Source organism: Rhamphochromis longiceps, linkage group LG15 (assembly GCF_057381845.1).
Source record: "Rhamphochromis longiceps isolate RC_006_pf linkage group LG15, R_longiceps_female_GT1.1, whole genome shotgun sequence".
Classification (NCBI taxonomy): domain Eukaryota; kingdom Metazoa; phylum Chordata; class Actinopteri; order Cichliformes; family Cichlidae; genus Rhamphochromis; species Rhamphochromis longiceps.
This window is the reverse complement of record NC_140571.1, coordinates 20428418-20446058: the sequence shown is the minus strand read 5'-3', so window position 1 is coordinate 20446058 and position 17641 is coordinate 20428418. Positions and strand designations below refer to the sequence as shown.

Genomic DNA, 17641 nt, shown 5'->3' with positions numbered 1-17641 from the left:
ACATGTGTTGTTTAGACAGTTTTAAAAGCCCTCAGTTTGTTTCTGCCTGTTGCTGATGGTTGGACTGCAAGCACTCTGGAAGCTTAAACAATATGATGTAAGTGGAGGAGAGAGGGAGGAGAGAGGGCTGAAGGAGACAGAGGTGATCTGGATGATCCGTGGAGGGCCCACGAAGGGTTACTGATGAATCGTTATTGACAATTCATTTAGCTAGCTTCTTAGTGGTGTCTACGCTAAAGGCACTGCCGCATTAGCTGACTGACAATTTTACTTTTGTTGGATGAGTGAAGGCACATTTCAAACCTCCAGATTCACAATATGACTCATAACAAAACATCATTATCCTGTGCAGCAAACTGTGTTCATTTAACATCACTTAATGCTTAAAAACATGCAGTATTAACAGTTTGAAGTGGCATTGCCTGACATCTTAATTCATCAAAACCTCTGAAATGAAGCTCAGTGTAAAATGCTTTTAACTTATTAATACCTTACCAAGATTTGTATATCAAAATTAGTTCTGCAATAAGCAATAACCTCGACTTTATGCCAGTCTATACGCCATAATCTCTAGATCCACAGTCCAAACTGATTTAGAGTCGATGCTATGAAGCTAATAAATAACTGAGAAATTATCAGCTGCAATTCCAGTTAGTCTCTCACCCTGTGGATGAACTAATCCACCATCGTGGACTGCAGCTGGCATTCGTCTGCTCAGCATCTATCCCACAGTGGAATGAAATCCACTTTTGGGGAAAAACACTGATTTCTATCAAAACAATGAGCACGTTGGGGAACGGGAAGATTCACAGGTCAATCAAGGGCAGAGAGAGTTATTTCATTTGCTCTTCAGATGATTATAGAAAAAAGAAAACCCAGAAAACTAATAGAATGAGTTGTTAAAATATACAGACAAAGTAAAGTGTATGTGTGAGAAAGCTGCAAAATATTAACATGCAAACTATTTTCAGCATTGGTAAATCTGTCCCCCAATTTTCACAGTGAACCGATGACACTCGCTAGTGAAATGTCATGACTCTCTAAAGCTGAAAATAAAACACTGAAATTACTTGTTTTGTCTGACCAGTGTACCCAACAAATAAATATATATAAATATATATATATTTTAGCCTTTCAATTACACATGGCAGAAAAACAGTTTCCGTATGCTTATCAGACCAATAACTATGCATGAGCTAAAAAGGAGCTGGGAGGATAGATGCTACAACAGCAGTAAAGGCCTTGATGTACACTGAGACGGATGCAGGCTATAGGCTTAATATACACCACACCCTCAGTGCATTTAGGTCTGTTGTGTGTGGGATGCAGGGCATCACCCTGTGATATGATCTGACTATACAAAGGCTACGAGACACACATAGACATAAATATGACACCCATACAGCAATAGGATGAGTATGTGTGTGCGTGCATGTGTATGTGCGCATATGCAGAATTACCCCTATCATTCACCTTGAGTCATTAGAGAGACCTCACAGCCAGGAGACCTGGAACATGTACATTCATCCTCATCCTCTCCCAGTACAAACTACTATATACCTTCCAGAAACCCAAACACTGCACCAATCAATCCTTACTGACTCTTTAAGAGCCTTGTAGTAACGATCTATATTAATATATGGATTTAAAATATCCAAAGGCTTGTGGGCTATCCACTAGGACCGTATATCCACAGTGACTTTATTACACTAATACAGTATTCATTCCTCGGCCCTTCGTGCCACCCAGTGTCTTGGCCTCAGGGTAGAGGTGCAGTATAATCTGTCTTCACAAGGTAGAAAGTACACATCCTGATACATACAACATTTTTAGTCATTAACAATTAGAATTTACAATCAAATCTTCACTGTGAAAGTTCTGTTCTATACAGATACATATTTTATGCTTGGATCAAATGTGTGGTTTTTCTATTCCAATTCCGAGCTGCCTTCTTCTGTAGAAACAGAATAAACACTCAAAGTCAGAGACAATTACTAGGTGTCAAAAAGTGCAGTGTGCAACAATTAACATTAAATTAGGTCTAATGTAAACACCACAAGCTGAAGCTAATATGTCACAAGTCTGCCGAAACTATGTGTTGTCATTCGAGGGTCATTCAGGGTGGAGAACAATCTTCAAAGTAAATACAAAATACACAATTTAAAACAAAGTTTCATACAGAATTTACTTCCACTACTGATATACTTTGGAAAAATTGTGATATTTTTACGTTTTAAAAACAGAAGAAGAAAAAAAACAGGCTTTTAAAAAAAAAAAGTGCATTTCCATGAAGTACAACTACGAACTGAATAAATAAAATAAATAAATGTAAACTGAACTAAACATACCGCGGCCTGGTGGGAAGTGAATTCAGACTTCTTTTTCCTTAATATCTACATTTCCAGAGAACAAAGTAGATGCAGGACAACAATCATTATCCTATCTTAATAATCAGTAGAAGCTAAAACAGAAATTCAAATAAAAATTCTATTAATTACACAGCTTTTTGAAGAAAAAGTAAACCAGATGTTAGTTTCCTTTCTACCGGACATAGAGACAGTTTTGTGAAACTGGAAAACAGATGTGACATCTATCGATTTCATTTAAATACGAGTGCATGTAAAGACGATTTAGACAGCCTTTAAATAAAACAACAGCACAATCAAAGGGCCTTTTATATGACAAATCTCCCTTTGGAGATCAAATTAAACAAATGTTTAAAGCATTAAATTACTTTCCAAGTGAGCCAATTTGTTCAGATTAAAGCGTTGCGTCAGGCAATTCCATTTCGATCGGGTTTTATTCAGATTATTGACATGAAAGATTCCAAGTAAACACAGCTATTGATGACTAATGTCTTTTCAAAATAATGGCACTGCTATTGAAGAGAGGCGCCACTGTCAGGATTGGCAAACACACAAGTCCTTTACTCTATATAAACACACACACTTATGCAGGAGGCTGCTGGGCTGTTTGTGGGCCTCAGCTATTATAGCCATTAGACAATTAAACAGAGCACCTGGAGGGGCTGGCAGTAACTCTATCTGACACACACAGACACACACACATACAGGGTCAATACAGAAATGGGACTAAGAGGCTGCCAAGTTAGCCCGAAAAAAAGACTTGGAATTTTATTTCAGGCTCCAAAGCCTGGCAAAGCAGCTTTTACTTTTTTGTGAAACACATGCTTGCTTGCAAAGACGCACCCACACTCACATGCACACACACAGCACCAGACACAGTGTAAAGCACATAACTGTGTTGGGAGTGGGCAAAAACCACTTAACTGAATCCTTAACACAGGAATTGTTAAAAGCGGAGAAGGTAGCAGAAGAGTGGATGAAGAGAACAGAGGAAAGTAAAGAAAATAAGGGGGAAGGAAATGACTGGCTTGTACAGATGTCAGAAGAGAAAGTGAAGACTAATGCTTCATCACTGCTCAGCAGTTGATGCGTGATAGCCAAAGACCTTTACAAACCAGCATTTATCCGTCGTTTTCTGAACAGCAGGATGTGGTCGCACAAGCCCCTCCTTAGAGTTTCCACTGTGTAAAGTTTAAAGACGAGTCTGTGCTGACAGAGGTAACAGGACTGACAGGATGATGTGTCCTTTAAGATACATACTGCAGGCACACTGTCCTTATAGCTAGCCAAACACTCATTTACATTTCATCTGCATACTAAACAACAACAAGCTCCACCTCATCACACACAAACACTCACCAAGGAACAAGATGATGAGTCACTTAGGACAGCAGCAGTTGCTCAGAGCAGAAAAGGTGAGTGTATGCATAATACATTGCAACAACTCTTTCACTGCACCGAAAATCTTCCTCAAAATATAGAGCTTCAGTGTTGAGTCTTTAAGGACGGGGACATCCCCAGCGTGAAAGGAAAAGTTTCAAGGTGTGTTTTAGGTTGTAATTCAAGTCTGGCTTCAAAATCAAACCATAAGCACAATTATGTCTGCACTTTATACTGCTGGTATGTCTTTACGAAGGGGCACAGTAGATCAGAAATGTATCTGGTCACCGCACCGAGGCGATACCGACTTCACTTCACAACCTCACTTGAATTCTCCAGGAGAAACTGTATGAATTCTGCCTATATTTTAATAATATCCTATGACCCCCCCTACTCTGCCTTCAAGTAGAGTTAAAACTTCAAGTAATAGTTTTAACCTTTCTAAATAAGTTTTCTAGCAGAGCCCTAACTCCTCATCTTCCTATACAAATTTAAATACTTCAGCTTAAGGTGTCTGCTGATAACAGTGGCTCATTTTTCCAAAGTGAAAATGTGTGAACCTTCAGATATGGATTATGAGGCATTATAACGTGGGGAATGGGCAAGACAATGTGTTTGCCATTAGACGAGGTTTGCTGTATATACAGGGCATGCATATAACCAGCAGCTGTCAAAGATTTTGCTTTTCAGTTGGAGAAGTCTTTTTAGAGAACAGTCTGAGTTCCAGCACTGATACCTTGCACATGGTTTTATGAATAGGACGACATGTCCTTCAAACTGTCATGTGATGTATTTGATCTGTGGCTAAATTTCTGCCTGTTACTGTTCAAATGTACTTTGACCTGCAGTGTTTAAGCTGTATCCACATGCTTTTCCAGTCCCTGCTTTTTTGACATTCTCACACAAACTCTAAACAGTGCTGGGAGAATCTAGTTGGAACAAAACTTGCAGTCACTTTTTCTCACAGGCGTTACTAGAAAGAGTCAGTTTTATTAAGCCTGTGGTTTCCAAACTTTCTGTGCCCAAGGCAAAGCAAATAGCATGCCAAAATGTACTCACAGCCTTTATGTGATCTGACACATGTTCAATTCTTCTTTTGATTATATTTCAGACAGCCCCCTTGTAGAATTTGCACATAGCATGACAACTGCAATTTGTTTTTTGCAAGCGTGTCACCTCTCCATTAGCATATACAGTACTTTACTCGTCTCCAATACATTATTAAACATTTTCACACAGTCCAATAAATAGTCTGGCTGCCTCTGGTTCAGCCTGAGCTCTTTGTTGAAATAAGCCACGTTTCTTTGGTGTTGATGAGTCACCTTATTAGCAGCAGCTAACCTCTCCTGTTAGGTGACATACTCGTTTGACTGGTTTGACTTGACACACATCACCTGAAGCCATATGAGAATGCTCAAAGACAATGGTCACACAATTTGGAACCATGAGTTTAAACACAGGAGGGCAGAAGGCACGTGACTGCCACTTCCTATTTTTGGACAATTACCTGCTCCTATGGATATAATCAGGCATCATGTAGGCCTATTACAGGAGAGTTTGTGTCATGATCCTGGGTCTGCTGACCCAGCGTTTTGTGTTTAGTTTATGTAGCCTTCAGGTTTCCTAAGTTTATCATTATCATGCCTAGGTGTTACTAGTTATTTTCCCCTCGTGTTTCCACTATGTTAAGTCTCCCCTGCTTTCATGTATTTTATGTCTGTGGCGTATGTTGTCAGTCCAGGTTGTCATGTTTATATCTCACTGTGTTTCCTGTTTTATTGTGAAGAGGTCTGGTGTTCTGTGTTCATCATGTTCAGTTTTACTCTCCCACTGTGACGTCATTATGTTCATGTGTGCCAGCTGTTTCCCCATGTGTTCCCACTTCCCTCATCATCCTGTGTGTATTTAGTCCGTGTGCTTTCAGTCATTTGTTGTCAGGTCGTCTGCTCATCCATGTCTCATCCCCAGGTACCCATGTCAGTTCACTATGGTTAAGCTTTTTCATGTTTTGTTATTAGTTCACCCAGTTTAGGTTATTGTTTAGTTTTCACCGATGCCCGATTATTTTTACCCTCATTGCTAGCCTCAATAAACGGCTTGTTTTGTTTATCCACACTACGTTTTGGTCTGCGTTTGAGTCCTCCTCTGCAACACATACGGTCTGCCCCAGCCAGACCGTGACAGTTTGTAGGTGAAACACTGTGTTTGTGTGCCTTATCAAACTGATACAGAAATTTGCATTCTTATGTGCAGCTTTGCCTAAACTAAGGCTGTGCTCACCTTTGCACAAACCATTTTTCACTGGTAGAAAAAAAAATGCTTGGACTGTTTGGGCTAAAAAAGCAGCTAAAAATGTCTTTTGAAAGATAAAATTTCCACAGTACAAGATGCAAATAAATGCAAACTGTTGCCTCATCCTCTGTCTTTTGAAACTTAAAGAGACGGAGATGGCGTTTTCCCTAATGTTTGTGTTTGCATAACATTGTACGGGGGAGGGCACAGTATGGTGCACAGAATGCTGCCTACCAACAAGAGCTGTGGACAATATGCAGCTCACTGCAGACTGGGAAATGGCCTCTTTAATCTGACACAGTCATAACAAAACAAAAAAAGAAAGTGACTCTAAACAGTCTTTTTATAATTAATGTTATGACACGTTAACTATCATGTTATACAGGCGACTGCACTGCGGGAGGACCAGCTTTAGCTTGTCCACCATCACCGATAATTTTTTGGTTTTTGAGAAACAATACATCCAACTACTTCTTTCAACCAAAGCAGTTAGAGAGCTGACAAGTTTAAAAGCTAAACTATGCTTAAACAGCGTCGTGTAAAAACAACTTCAGACGCTGTGAGCTACAGAAGACAGTGCTGGCAATAATGTTAAAAACACTGGTTTACACATTCACCTCGACAGCATTATAATGTCTAATATATGTTGACATCAAATCAAATCGAACAGAATAAGAAAAATACCCTCAATCTTTCATTATACTTTCCACGTCCACTACGGCCCACTCAGGTATGAGTGACAAATTTCATCAGAAGGTGGGTGCCGGGTGCCTGCTTGTTTTTTGTGTACGCGCGGAGTTACGTGTGGAGAATTTGCATTGCAATCCACAAACTAAGCATGCACCCCAGGTGGTGGACTTCAAAGAAGTATAACAGGAATGGCTACTTGGCCATCAGGTCTCCAGCTGTCCATGTCCACAGCAACGCATAATGAAGGCTTCAAGCTGCATCTTACCTGTGGTTAGCCTACGTCAAAGGAAGTGCAGAGCACACGGGTCAGCAATAAGCCCATTAACTCAACCGCTAACAAGAGTTTATTCAATGCATTGCCAGGTTGTGTTAAAATACAAATGTAGAAAATACATTTCTCATTCTTCATAAAATCGCAAGGCGTTCCAGGAGGGGACTTTCCTGCAAATGTTACTGAAATGTTATCCAATTAATCTTGGTGAAGAAATTGTTATTAACAGAAAAGTAGCTTGCTATGTGAAAGCCCGGGGTCCTGACAGTGGGGAGGCGGGGTTCTCCAGAGAGCCTGATTTGAGTCAGACAAACAGATTGAGCTGATTGTAGGATTGTGGCGGTCACTCCCAACAAACTATTTATCCTTTACAGAGCGACCCATGCTGTATGCGCTCTGCCCATCTCAAACTCAACATGCGCCCGCTGACACGACAGCTCAGTGCAGGGCTGATCCCTTGATAACTCGATCAGATGGTGAAGTTTAGCTGGGAGATAGCAGATCTCAGATAATTTAAAAATCCTCCACATAAAAAAGAAAAAAGCACAGGAGGTCACAAAAGATCATGGGGTGCATGTAAGAGTGTGTTTGGTCAGCAAATTTACTGGCTTTACAGAAATGGCAGAAAGATAAAAGTGTGATCTGTAGAGGAGTTCAGCACAAACCTGGAGACCTGTGTGGTCCAACTGTACTACGTGAATGGCTAAAATCAACTCAGAAATATCTAGAAGGGCGCTGATACAGCACATGCTCCACCGTGAACAACGCATCCATCCATCATCTTGGGCTTATCCTTATCAAGTCGGTGATTCTCAAAACCAAACTGATGACTGCTTCCTTCATCTGTGCTTAAATTTCATACAAATCAGCTTCATATTTGTTATGTAATCTTTAAGGATATTAATATCTCTGAAGCCACTACTACAGTGTAATAAAGGTGTGATAGGAGAAAAAAAAACTTTTTTTTTTACTGAACTTGTTAACTGTCAGCTACTGCTGGAGGTTTCAACTCAACAGTGGTGATCAAAGAGGCTTCTTTCAGCTGCTCCCTTTAGGGGTCGCCACAACGACCATCTCTTCCATCTCCCATCCCTTGCAATCTCTGTTACACCGACAGCCGGTTCTGCATGTCGTCCTTCACTACATCCACAAACCTCCTCTGTTGTCTTCTTCCATGTTCAACATTTTTTTCTCCAATATATTCCCAATTTCACATGCTCAAACCATCTCATCGGTACAAGTACACATCTAGTCAGTACACTTCTTTTGAGTTCTTATAAGCCTTTATTATATATGCCACATGCTTTTTTCCATGATGAGAAGCCATAAAGCAACTATTATGTAGTGTTGTTTTCTAGTTCAAAGGAAGGCTTCTCCCAGAAGATTACAATATGTTTATTAGCCGCTTCGTTAAAGTTGGGGTTGGTGAAGCCTCACACGTTTGCTTTTCTGCCTTTTTTTTTTATTTTTGCAACACTATGAGTTACAGAAACTGAGATTAACATGCATGTCTGGGTGAGATCTAAAGTGACCTCCGCTTAGCCTCAGTCTACTCATTTAACAATAAAACACGCAGCTGATTTTGTTTTGAAAGAAGATCACAGCTCAAAGTCTCTTACTGCCAAGCAAACAGGAGCTGAACTCATGAAGAAAAAGTTGCATTTTACTGCTTGAAGCACTACTGGATCTTTTTATGATTTACTACTGCAGGTTGTTACAGTTCATCTCAAAAATATGCTCTGAATAGAGCACCTGACCTGAATCAAACTTATAACCATGCATGCAAGTCGACACAGCGTCTGATATTTTCAAAAATGGAAGAAAATAAACAAAGTATTGTGTACAGGACTTATTATTTTTTTGTTATTGAAAACAAAACAGCAATACAATGTGTTACAACTGTACTTTATAAACACGAAAATCTGACCTCAAAACCCCACAGGGTTCAGAACCATTGTGTTTTCAATGGGACAGTCGTGTGCTGACTTTCCCCCCAGGTTATTAAAGTCGCTTTGAAAATCACAGCTGAACTCTAAAGCATAAACATCCATCTGAGATGTTGGAAATGGGATTTAGGACCTCACTAACAAAACACAAACATTAACACGGTATTATTTTGCCTAACATCATGATACTAAGTGCAGGAAGACCGTGAGTACGTGTAAATGCACATTTGGCATGGCTTAGTTTGTAAAGAGAGTGGCTTCTTGTTGACATGGTTTATTTAATGCCACATTCATGTGGCTGATGGCACGACCGCAGGGTTTCTGACTTATTCAATGGTACTTGACACATCTTAAGCTCGGCTTGTCAACCATCTGCAGTACATTGTGTCTTTAATAACAGACAATAGAAAAAAGGCTTTAGTACAGATACAGAGTGATGTATCAATAAAATCTCCTGTTGTAATATGAAACTATGCCATGTTAAATTGTTATGAAGCTTCAGTAAGCTACATCAATGTTAAATGACAAGATTTCATAAACAACTGGTCTCCATACAGTTACTTTAGTGAGTCTGTTTGTTTATTTATTTTTTTGGCCACCGCCAAAAATGCATTTCTCTCTTGAGTAAAGTATATCCCTAAAATATATTTTCATACAACAACCCTGATCATTTGGTTGGTGTTTTTGGTATCGAGGTAAAAACCCTATTATAATTCTCTCCTGAGAGTAAAAATATCATGGTTTAATGTCAGGGATCATTTAAGGAGTCAGGCGAATCCACTGCTGTGATATTTGTATCTGCTAATATTGACCACGGGTCTACAGGCAGAGACTGACTGCAGTGCTGCCTGCAGACTGCAGCAGCCTCCTCAACGACCACCTCAAGGAATAAAACAAAGAAAAAACTACATGCGCAGATATAATTCAGCACCCATAGGATTGGCTTAATAAACTGGAGTCCCCAGACACCGCATGACAACCCTAAAGGCCCCCTTTGTCCATGCCCCAATGTGTCAAAGGAATTTTGGAAGCACAAGGGGACAGGCACTATATTAGTTTGGTACCTTTAACCCCCTAAGAGCTGTGGTGACCCTCTTCCTACCTCTTTGCTCTCCAATGCTTTTGTTTTTATAGATTCTCCCAAGTCTTGGCACCAAAATCCATTTGCATTATATCAAGATAAAGTCCCTCTTTGGACTTTTCAAAACATGCGTTTAGTGTTGAGATCATCACCTGCAATGCACATTTTCAAAATGACACAAACACATACCACTATCACAGTGGTTTAGATCTGATTTAACGTTTTAGTGAGGATGTTTTAGTATCAGTCGAGCGCTGCGAGGATCATAATATCACAGATGAAACAGCAGGTTGGCTGCTTTCATAAGATGCTGCCTGAAACCACCTCTGTGACTTCAAGGCTGGGATTTCCCCTTATTTCTACACACGCACACTGTGCACTGGCATAACACAATAATAGCAGACATGCTACCTGTTGGTATTTTCACCCTGCTGCAGGCAACAAGGCTAACGTTGTTTCCATCTGCTGTGACAAAAAAAAACATTCAATAACGAAAAACACAGATGCTGTGACACTACCACTGTAAATAAACACAAGAGCGAATTAAGCTTCTGTTGCAATAATTAATACTATTAATTAGAGAGACGCACACGTTCGTTCTTTATTTAAAACAAATCCTTTTAGGTTAGGAATGATGGAGCTCACTGAAAATCTAGGTCACATAAAGATCTATGAAAGGATGCAAAAGGTGTGTTTTACCCCCCTCTCCCAGCCACCATCCGAGAATATACCAACTAATACCAGTTGATTCTGCACCAGCCCCTGAGACTGGGAAACTTGAAAGACAGGTAGGTCAGCCCGGAGGGGGGCAGTGGATCTCGCAAGCATTCCTGATTTTCCCCCGGTGTAGTGGAAAGGCAAAACGGTATTACTAACTGCGTTCAAAAAGCTCCCTAATTAAACTGCCAAGTACACCGAAGAGCATAAAGAGATCTCTTCACGCGGAAATATGATTAGATAAACATTAACATATATCCTGTGAATTTCGGATATAAGAACCACCTCACAGTTTGTTTCGACTAACTAAAATGATTAATTGTGTACCTGGTGTTCGCCAACTCCCACCGCTCTGCGTGAAGTAAATCAGCGGTTCGGGATAACAAGACTGTCGTGGCTAAAGTTAAATTTACATTTACATTAGTTCTTTTTTTGCATTTTATGTGTGTGCCGAATAGCAGACAGGTTGTGAACAATCCCTATAACGTGTTGAGTCACGTTCTCCCATGACTCCAAACAGCCACACGCCAAGGCACATTTAAAATATTGGATTTTAGAAGGAGCTCAGCTTGACAAGAATCCTCTCCAGATCCTTACCTCCTTGATTTTAGCCCGTCTCTCCCTGGTTTCTGGGTCCTGGGGTTCTAGTCCCGTCGCCCCTGGCGGGCGGTGGTACTCTATGAAAGGTAAATTATTGCCATCCTTCGCACCTTTACCCATGCTCTCCTTTGTAACTTTCGCTTTATCAGCTAGAATGTCATTTTGTATCACGTCGGGAAGTTTTTGTAGAGTATCCTTAGCCTCTAACAGAGCCTTTTCGTGGTCTTTCTTGATTTTTGCCAGGAGCCTGTCGTCGTTTCCAGCCGAACCCGCGTCGCTGCTGTCCGGACCGGTGTGGGTGTTCGTTTCGACCGCGGAGGAATGAAAGAAAACTCCGCTGAGCAGCTTGGAGGAGTCCGGAAGGAAGAAAATTGCCCCGAAACACAGGGTTATAAAAGCGCTGAACACTAATAACAAAATAAATTTCTCTGTCAACCTGAAAGAAGTCGGGCTGGCAGACTTCCTATTCGGGGTCGCGGTAAAAGGCAGAAGAGTTGCAACTGGCATTTTCCCCTCTTCCTTTAACAACTCAAACAACACACAAAAAACGATTTCAAATGGGAGATTTAACTAGAGTCGGGCTCAGCTTCGGCTTATTCCGTTCAGAAATCCATCTCCGAGTGATACGAGCCGTGTCAGATGGAAAACAACAGCGATAAAATCTCCTGTGAAAAGTTCTGCCGTGAAGCTTGTGTCCATACCGGAGACTCGCTGCAGATAGAGCGAGTCCAACGGCTCACACAGGAAGCCACGGTAGATGGGCGTGACTGAAAGGCGCGATGACCTAATCACGTTCGTCCCTGTGAGTGGTGGGAGCTCTGATGTGGGCGTGTCCCAATAACTGCGTGGTATAAAGCCGCTGACAGCCTCGGAAACCGTCATTTCTCACTAAGCGGGGAGAGAGTTTGAGTGGAATGTAAAACACGGGATTTTGAGCTTGTTACTTTCCTAAGCAATATACACAAAAGTAGGATTTATTAGACGAAATTCTCCACCATCTCTCCAAGATACAGACAAGTAGGTATGGTATTGAATGAGGAATTTTAAGAATTACCTGAAAGCATCATAAAATGCCTAAGCGCCTCTCTGCACCCACCTCACTACCAACAGCAATGCATAAATGCAACACAACAATGATTAGCTAATAACATCACATACAAAACAACAACAACAATAAAACACCAATACATTTGTACTTTTATTTCTTCAAACATGTTAACGGAGCACATTACTTGTAGTAATAGTTTATTATTGTTGTATTAGCAGTTTTGCATTACAAAGTAAAGTTAAATACTACTTTTGCCACAAGCTAAATTCCTCACTGGCTCATTTGTAAGTCTAGTCCTCTCTAACAAATGAGAAAAGCATATCATGTGACTTTCTGTCTGAACTTCAGTCATGTGATCTGTTAATTTTCACAGGTTTGGGGGGATTGAGGGTGGGCAAAACAATAGCGGCTTTAGGCCCATTAAGACAGATGATGTGGAAAAACCTTATTGACTTTTATGTTTAAAAACCCTAGAATCTCATGTTCTGCATGCCAAAGGAATATATAATCAAAGACAAACATTCATCTTCTCAAGAAAGACTGGCTGGTGTGAACCATGATAACAACCGTCACAGGGCCTTGGTGTTTCTGGTGTATGATAAGACAACAAATGAAGGAACTGCCCAAGAGTGAATGTCCTGCAAAGATCACACCAGGGGTGCAATATGTGACGAAGGTGAAAGAGCTGAAAAGGAGGCCAGGAGAAACAGGAAACACCTGCGGATATGTCTGCAACCTGCTAAAATCTTTGTTCATGTGTCAACTTTAGGACACGTGAACACCATGGGTGTTAATGGAAAGGTACCTCAAAGAAAACAACTGGTCACTAAAAAAATAGAACATGCCCCCGTGTCTTAAATGACCTTGATGCTCATCTAGAAAACATAATTCTTAGTAAAAATCCACAGTGCTTGCAGGGAAAAGGCACTACACACAAACACAAAGCTTCACAGAGGGAGCATCATGGTTTGGAGATAGTTTGTATCCCTTCTATTATTGAGGAAACAATGAATTCAAGAATACATCAAGTAATCTTTCAGGACAATACATAGCTTCGGTCCATGACTTAAAACTTAATGGAAAGACTCAGAGCACAGAGGTAAATCAGAGCAGTGGAAAGTAGTGGAAAATGAAGTCAGAGCACTGACCTTGAGATGCTCTGCCATGACCTGAATAGGGCTATTCAACCAAGACTTTCCTCCAATGTTGATGCACTAAGGCTTTTGGAGGAAGTGGTGGTCTACATTTCCTTTTGATTGTTGTGCAAGGCTTATAAGCAGCTACAGGAAACATCAGATGGTGACAGACACTATTAAAGAAGGCTGCTAACAGGAAACACAATATAAGAACAATGAAGCCACTGTAGAAGTGCTATAAACGCCAGCTGCTCTTTATGGCCATTTGAGGCTGTTCCAAAAGGGTCAGTCCTCATAGATTCCGATTTTTTCCCGTAATGTCAAAATGTTTAAAATCTGGTGAAAGAATTTTTTTATTAGATTTATTTATTTATTTATTTTACAAATCACTTTCTTAGATTGTCAAGGCTAATGAGCTGTTTGTTAAGACATGGCCACATTTCGTTCCAGGAAATGAAGATGGTTGTCATTATAAAAGCTAAAACAGAGGCTTCAGAACACAGAGTTTACTAACAAGAGGGAAATATCACAGTCACTACATCCATCTTTTATATCAGTCTATTGAGCTGACTTGTTTTTTCCAACGCGCTGCGATAGATTATTCAGCGTTGTAACAAAGACATGAAAAGTACAACCTTTTACGTGTTAATCAGTCAGATTGTTTTCTCTGTTATTGTGACCTGTGTGAATCTTTTGTAATTACCAAGTCTTCTGAACTGATCACTCATAAAACGTGGTCTGATCTTTAGAGAGTTGCAGCTATACAGAGAAAAATGCCAGACTTGTTTATGCAGAAGTGCAGCAAGTGACGCGCCTCATAATACACAGCTGACAGCCATTGAAAACCTCATATAATACATTTGTGCAGGGTACTGATTATTATTCATAGGCTTAACAAATTGGATAAAACCTCAGTCCCGCGATGCTCAAGAACATGCACACATGCATGATTGCACACATAGATTTTTACTGATGAGATCCATGATCTTTGTTAGTCCGTTTTTGAATGTGAGAGATAAATGGCAATCATTTCAATTGTCTCCACTGCATACTCGTAATGGCTTGAGGAACCAGACGGTTATAAAACATGCAATTTAACCTTAAATGGGACTGGAATTAGCTACAGCTAAGAGCATATTTTATGAAAGAGAGAACTGAAATAATCTATTTTGGATTTCTTCTCTGTTACTGATGTGTGTGCACCTGATTTCAAACTGAAAAGTTCATCTTACTTGCTGGTTGATAAAAGCTTACATTTCTGTACATATCTGACAAATTACTGTCACGCCAATAGGAATCGCAGAGCTTGAGAAGTGGAAACTGTCTGGATCGAAATCTTTGTTAGTATATACCATACTTCACCTGTGGAGAGATGGAGAGTCTAATCTGGGGATGACAGATGTCTGCTGCCATTTTGAAATTCCAATGCTGGGATGACAACTTGTCTAAATGATGACACACGTCCGTATGATTACTTTCTCTCTCCGAGATTCAAGCAGAAAATTAAATCTTAGATGAAATGCGTGACATCTCAATATTGAACTAAGACTCTCTTGTGGAAACGGTTTTGACAACTGACAGTCTTTACTCCGTCACTGCGCGAAGGTTGTCTTTAGCTTTTTCAGTCGCATTTGCATTTGTATTTTTTGATAATGTATGTATCAAAGAAACAACAGCTTCCCAGTGCTGCTGTGGTTTTCTAGGTGAGGAGGAACAAGTAATCCTTTGTTGTGAGGCTGGTTTAACTTGTAGAGAAGGATAAACCCACTTTTAAGGCTCACTCGAAAAAAAAGTCCTCTCTGTACAATCCTACGCAATTAGATCTTAAAGGTCCCTAAGAGTTATTTTAGAAATGAAGAGTTGTACTTAGTTTTTTTGTACTCATTTTCCTTTAACCCCATGGGGAAAGCTGTTCACGTCGACCTTTACATGGCAATTACAAATAGGACGAGGGGCATTTTTTTGTAGTCTGCAATATTTTTCATTTCACATCATAAACTATTGTGACAGCATGTCAACACTGGAGGCAAGCACTCTACCAAATCTGCTGATGTCAGCAGTCCCGCATAGTAAAAATCAAAAATAATCAGCTGCAACCCCACTCGGAGAAAGTGAGAAATCTTTTGTATACATATTTTAAGTTCATATGATATGTTAGATGCGTCTCAAAGGAGATAAACACATGAAGCCTTCAAACCAACAATAACTGCGTGTCATTCTTACTGCGCCGCAATGAATTATCGTGTTTGGTAGACATCGGTTTTGAATTTTTATGCAGGAATGAGGCCTTCGCTCCTTTATCGTGATTGATGGGAGAATGAAATTTATTTATCTAAGTCTGCAGGGGTGGAACTGAACCCTGTGAATGTTATGTTGGATCACCTGCTTTAGTGGACTGCTATCATAGAAGATAATATACTCAACAAAATTAACAGAGAAATCTATGGTACAGTATATCACCAATAGCTCATCTTAGGATTGTTGTAGCAATCATGTTTCTTTCTTTTAATTTCACATCAGGCAAAGAAATTCAGATTCCTCGAGTTGGATCTGGTCTGATGTTTTCAGGCCACTTTTTTTTCCTAACTTAAATAACAAGGTTGGGTTTCTTTAGTCAGCGTTTTCCTGAATTTATATAAGCCAGAACTTGTTTTTGTTGTTAGGGTATAAAAAGCAGCCACTTCATGGTTATATACGTGGGTGGATCCCTACAAATACGTGCAAGTAAAAGAGTGGAGTAAAAATTGCTGAAATTGTGACTAAATTCAGACATATTAATGCTGTGAAATTTTCACAGATGCAGTATAGGATCAAAGCAACCATTATAATCAACATCACTATCGTTCCAGTAGTGTTGCAGTGTCTGCTAGTATCCCAGCACACACTGCAACATCCTGTAACCAGCACATCCTTCTTGGTTCAAAGAGCAACAGACACATCTGAATTGTTATCTGTCCATCAGCTGGACCGACAAAGAGGGTGGTGTTCACACACCCAAACTTCTTTTCTTTGAAGGGGGAAGACAGGCCAGGTATCTACAAACATCAATCGAAATCAGATTACAACCCATTATTTTGTAACTTTTCTAGAGAGGTGAGCAGCACATGATCCAGGGAAGGATGGATGACTGAATGCACTGGGTTTGCCCCTACCCACTGAAACACGAGGAACACACTCCTGCAATTGCAGAGGAGATGCAGAAAACAAAGGCAGGGCCAGTGCAAGAGGACAAAGTGGTAACAATAAAAAGATAAATAGGGCTGCATAATTGTCTTCTGTTTCTCATTTTTAGACAATAACTTTAATCACTTTCTCACTCGGTGTGCACTCCAGTTCATCTCCCTACTATGGATTTCTCAAATGTACACTTTTTTTTTTTTGTTGCCTGTCCCGTTTGGATCTTTAGCCATCAGAATTGTTGTCTGAAGGGCAAGAAAGATGCCAAGCGGATCTACTTTACCAACTGAATTATCATGGCCTTGCCATATTGGTCCATTTGATTGATCTTTATTATAATTATGTATTTATTTGATTTGATTTTTGGTTGTTACAGACGGGACAGACATGACTGGGGGATAGGACAGGGAGAAAGAATGAAAGAAATAGAGGGAGAGAAAGAAAAATAGAGGGGAGAAGAGATGGTGAGAAAGGGGGGAAGAAAAAAAAGAAAAACAAACAAAACACCAGGATCACCTGTATGGAGATAAAAAAAAAAACACAGAAGAGAAAACAAACAAAAAAGAGCAACATAATAACTACAACACCATCACAATAAACTAGCTAACAGTAGATAACAGTAGATACTAAATATTACATGTTATTGTGCAGCACGCAAGATCGACAGTAGTAGTTTGTGTCTGTGAACACCTGTGTGGATCAGCACGCTTGTATTCAAAAGGTTTCTCCATGTAACGATCTGCTATGTATGCTTTTTAAAACATAATCTGCTGATTACATACTTGGTTACACTGTGAAGTTTCTTCACACCCAAACAAGGGTAACTAAAACCACATTAAAATACACTGAAATACATTTTAGTTTGTCTATCCATGAATTTCCTTAATCGCTTCTCTTATCCAGTTGCTTAAAACCCACAGTGCCCACTTTTAGTTCA

At 40.0% G+C, this 17641-nt stretch overlaps 1 protein-coding gene across 1 annotated transcript in view; it reads right to left on the bottom strand.

Moving 5' to 3' along the window:
* man1a1 (mannosidase, alpha, class 1A, member 1) overlaps window positions 1-12065 on the bottom strand; it is a 170053-nt gene extending 157988 nt beyond the window's left edge. The window contains exon 1 of the mRNA XM_085381419.1: window positions 11341-12065. Within this exon, the coding sequence (XP_085237545.1) occupies window positions 11341-11850 (510 nt within the window). The 5' untranslated portion in view covers window positions 11851-12065. The remainder of the gene's footprint in view (window positions 1-11340) is intronic.
* Window positions 12066-17641: the final 5576 nt, after the last annotated feature.